The sequence below is a fragment of the Cucumis melo genome, chromosome 8 (genome assembly GCF_025177605.1).
Source record: "Cucumis melo cultivar AY chromosome 8, USDA_Cmelo_AY_1.0, whole genome shotgun sequence".
NCBI classification, from domain to species: domain Eukaryota; kingdom Viridiplantae; phylum Streptophyta; class Magnoliopsida; order Cucurbitales; family Cucurbitaceae; genus Cucumis; species Cucumis melo.
Genome location: NC_066864.1, coordinates 33,565,554 through 33,569,077, shown reverse-complemented (window position 1 = coordinate 33,569,077; position 3,524 = coordinate 33,565,554). Strand labels below are relative to the sequence as shown.

At 38.0% G+C, this 3,524-nt stretch overlaps 1 protein-coding gene across 1 annotated transcript; it reads right to left on the bottom strand.

Moving 5' to 3' along the window:
• Positions 1 to 885: 885 nt before the first annotated feature.
• On the bottom strand, positions 886 to 2,805 carry LOC103503442 (protein ENDOPLASMIC RETICULUM-ARRESTED PEN3). The gene has a single exon (XM_008467627.3). It carries the CDS (start codon positions 2,610 to 2,612, stop codon positions 1,122 to 1,124), a length of 1,491 nt encoding a protein of 496 aa, XP_008465849.1. The 5' UTR covers positions 2,613 to 2,805; the 3' UTR covers positions 886 to 1,121.
• Positions 2,806 to 3,524: the final 719 nt, after the last annotated feature.

Below are 3,524 nucleotides of genomic sequence, written 5' to 3'. Positions count from 1 at the left end.
AATTTTCGTTTATATGTAATATTTAGAATTAATGATAAGGTCAAATCCATCCATAAAATTAGTCAAATCTTATTACTGAAATTAATTGAGAAATTAAGACATTTGTGTAAAATTGTAGCTAGATTATATATTTTCTCTAATTCTTTCAAAATAAAAATACTTCCCAAACAAGTGTCCAATAGGTGAAGTAGGCCCCAAAAATTAATGTGATTAGAGATGTCCATTTAACCTGTAGGGACCTATCCGGACGAGGAATCTTCGAATACATAGGGAATGCGAGAGGGATTGGGAAAATTGTTTTCCTCATTGGCAACACGGGGCTAGGGATGGGAAATACATTCCCCAACCCTGATCCCCTACCCAGCTCGAAACAAAAATATAATTAAATATAAATATTTGTTTATTTACTTATGTAATAATATATAAAAAGTAAAAAAAAAAAACATATTTTGATATTCTTCTTTACCTTTTTTTTTCTCCATTTCTTTACTTTTTTTCCTAATTACATTTCTAAGCTGTGAACTTTTAAGTTTTCTTAAATAGTATATGTTATGTCGTATGAATTTTATAAATAGATTTTTAGATGTATTTTCTTAAATAGTATATTTGTCTTAAAAAAATATAATGTAATTAAAGAATTTGTTAGAATATTTATGAATTTATCTTTGATTTTTGTATGAATTTTTGAATTTTATAAATGGATTTCTAGATGTATTTTCTAATTTATTTTTAGAAACAATAAGAATTAGACCTTTTTAATTGTTTTAAATAAAAAAATTAGATAATATTCTATCAAAAATAAAACTATATATATATATATATATATATATATATATATATATATATATATATATATATATTGGATTAAAAGATGGTAAACGTGAATTGAAAAAATGAAACTAAACTTAAAAAAACGATAATATTTTCCCGCGGGGAACCGATCTCTACTATTAATCCCATCTCCCATCTCGTCCCTGCGAGAAGTTGGTGGGATTGGAGAATGGGATAGGAGGTTGATAACAGCGAGTGACATCCGTGACCCCGACCCGTGAACATCTTTCAATGTGATCTACAACAAAGGCCCAATTAAGGCCCAATAATCAATAACAAACATTTTCAAGTCATAAAACCGAACGGACACCGGAAAAGGCAGAAGTTTCCCAAACCTCAATTCCTTCTACATTTTCTCGAGAAACAAACAGCCTATCCCCACCACCTTCGATTTCCTTTATAATCCCTTTCTCTGAATCCTCACTCTGGTCCACATAATTCCTCCGATAGAATTCCTCACTATTCCCTTTTGATTCTTCCTCTCCACTTTCTCTTCCTTCCGCTGTCGACCAAACCTCCAATTCTCCATCTCTCCCTACCAACACCTCTTTCTTAAAGCAATGAATTTTCATATGTCCACTCCCCTTTCTACTCGTATTTCCCATCCCTGGATTCTTGTCCTTCAAATATGCCCAAGGATCATCCCCTAAATTACGAATATCTGCGAATCCCAAATCCCCGGACTTGGAGCACACTTTGAATAGTTTCAACCCTTCCACGTCCACATCCACGTCAGCGAACGAGTCCCCGAACCTACTGCTTCTACCCGAACCTGGCTCGTTCGTTTCCCAAACCACTTCACCCGACCTAGCGTCCCATAGCCTCATGTAGCCTGAGTACCCAAATGCTCCACACGTTACTGCGCTTCCGAACACCACGTTGGTTTCTGGTATCCACGTCAGCTTTCCGGCGACGGTGTTTTTGGCGGAGGATCCAAGTTGTCGGCCGAGTTCACACTTGATTTGGAGAGTTGATTTGTCGATGACGAGTATGGAATTCTCTCTGTGAGGGCAATCGAAGGCGGCGAAAATTGAAGTCAGTGAATCGGCGATTGCGGTTACTCTGGCTTTGTAGATTCGAGGGTCGTTAGGATCTGACCAGTGTGATGAGCCGATGTGTCGTCCGCTGTAGAAATTGTAGAAATGAAGTCCGGAAGTGGTGTTTGAACCTAACGCTGCAATTTCTGGCCAAACGCGGCGGATTGAGGTGATTTCGTCTAAGTGAGTTCTAATCGTTCTGTCGTGGATTAAATTCCGATCGTAGCTGGAGATTTGACCTCCGTGAGCTAGCCAGATGGAGCCGTCTCCATTTGCTGCCGCGAAAGACGATACGATGCCGTCGGAAGTAGGGCGGATATTCGCGACGATGGATGCATCGATGCCGTTGAACGGCGAAGGAGAGATTGCGAAATTGAAATTAGTCTCGATGCCGTAGAATACGGCTTCATCGGAGAGTTCCTGCTTTGAAAATCGACGAGCCGATGAAGGCAAGCGGTTGGTGCGGAGAAGAGAAAGGAGGACGGAGAAGATCTCTGGATCGCGATCTATGAAAATTGGATTCCGATCATCTATGGACCGATATGATAGAGCATACAAGAGAGACTCTGGACCGCCGGAGCGTATGGTGGAGAGAGTGGTCTCGAAGAGGTCGCCGCCGACGTTGAGCTTGATACGTTCTTGGGTTAGGGTTCTGATGGGCGGCTGTAAATTTTCGCTCGCCATTAACGGAAGTTGCTGACCTCTTGTTTCACCAGGCTGTGGCAAATCGGCTGTGGACAGCATCTCGTTAATTTCATAATAGGAATCTAGGCCCAATGGGCCGAGTCAACTCTTTATATCGATTAGATTTAGGGACAAAGAAAATAGAAAAATAGCACAATCTAAGTTATAAATGACAAATTTATTTTTAAATTGTTAAAAGAGCAAAACAGTTAATTTCTACATAATAAATGAGATAACTATGCCTTAAATGTCCTAATACATACTATAATTTTCTCTCTCATCTTCTGTAAAGGTTTTCCGACGCATTTGTTCTTCCATTTTTTAAAGGCTTTTCGGTTCCACCGTCACTTTTCCATCGTAGCTTTCTCTTCCGTTTTTTCATCGTCGCTTTTTCTTCCGTCGCTTTTCCACCATCGGTTTCTCTTTCGTCGCTTTTCCACCGTCTGCACGTTCTTTCTTTTTTTTAATCGGTGTGCAACAAGTATCGATGAATTGTTTCGTTTCATGCTTTTGTTCCTTTTTCAACCTTTGCTTTTGTTCCTTTTTCAACCTTTGGATTTTTCCTCTGTTTTCTGCATGTATTGGTAAAAAATACCGAGTTCTCAAAATTTTCTTCAAATTTTCTCCGGTTCTAACATTCTTCAAATTTTCAAATGGCTTTCCACCCGCATTTGTTTTCCACCCACACCGTCGCTTTCCACCTTCTTCTTTTAGTACAAATTTTCGTTTCCCTTAATTTCGTTTGATTGTCTTCTGGTGAATCTTCTATTTTTGTTTCCCTTAATTCCGGTTGGTTGGCAAAATTAAAGATAGATCACATTTTATTTGGCATGATTTTAGGGAGGGTTGGAATTTGATTGAGATTTGATTCTAACTTAAGTATTTCCATTATATTTGACATAATTTTAACATATAATTTTAGGGATGTTAAAATTATTTGTGAACACACACTTATGATAATTATTAACTAAA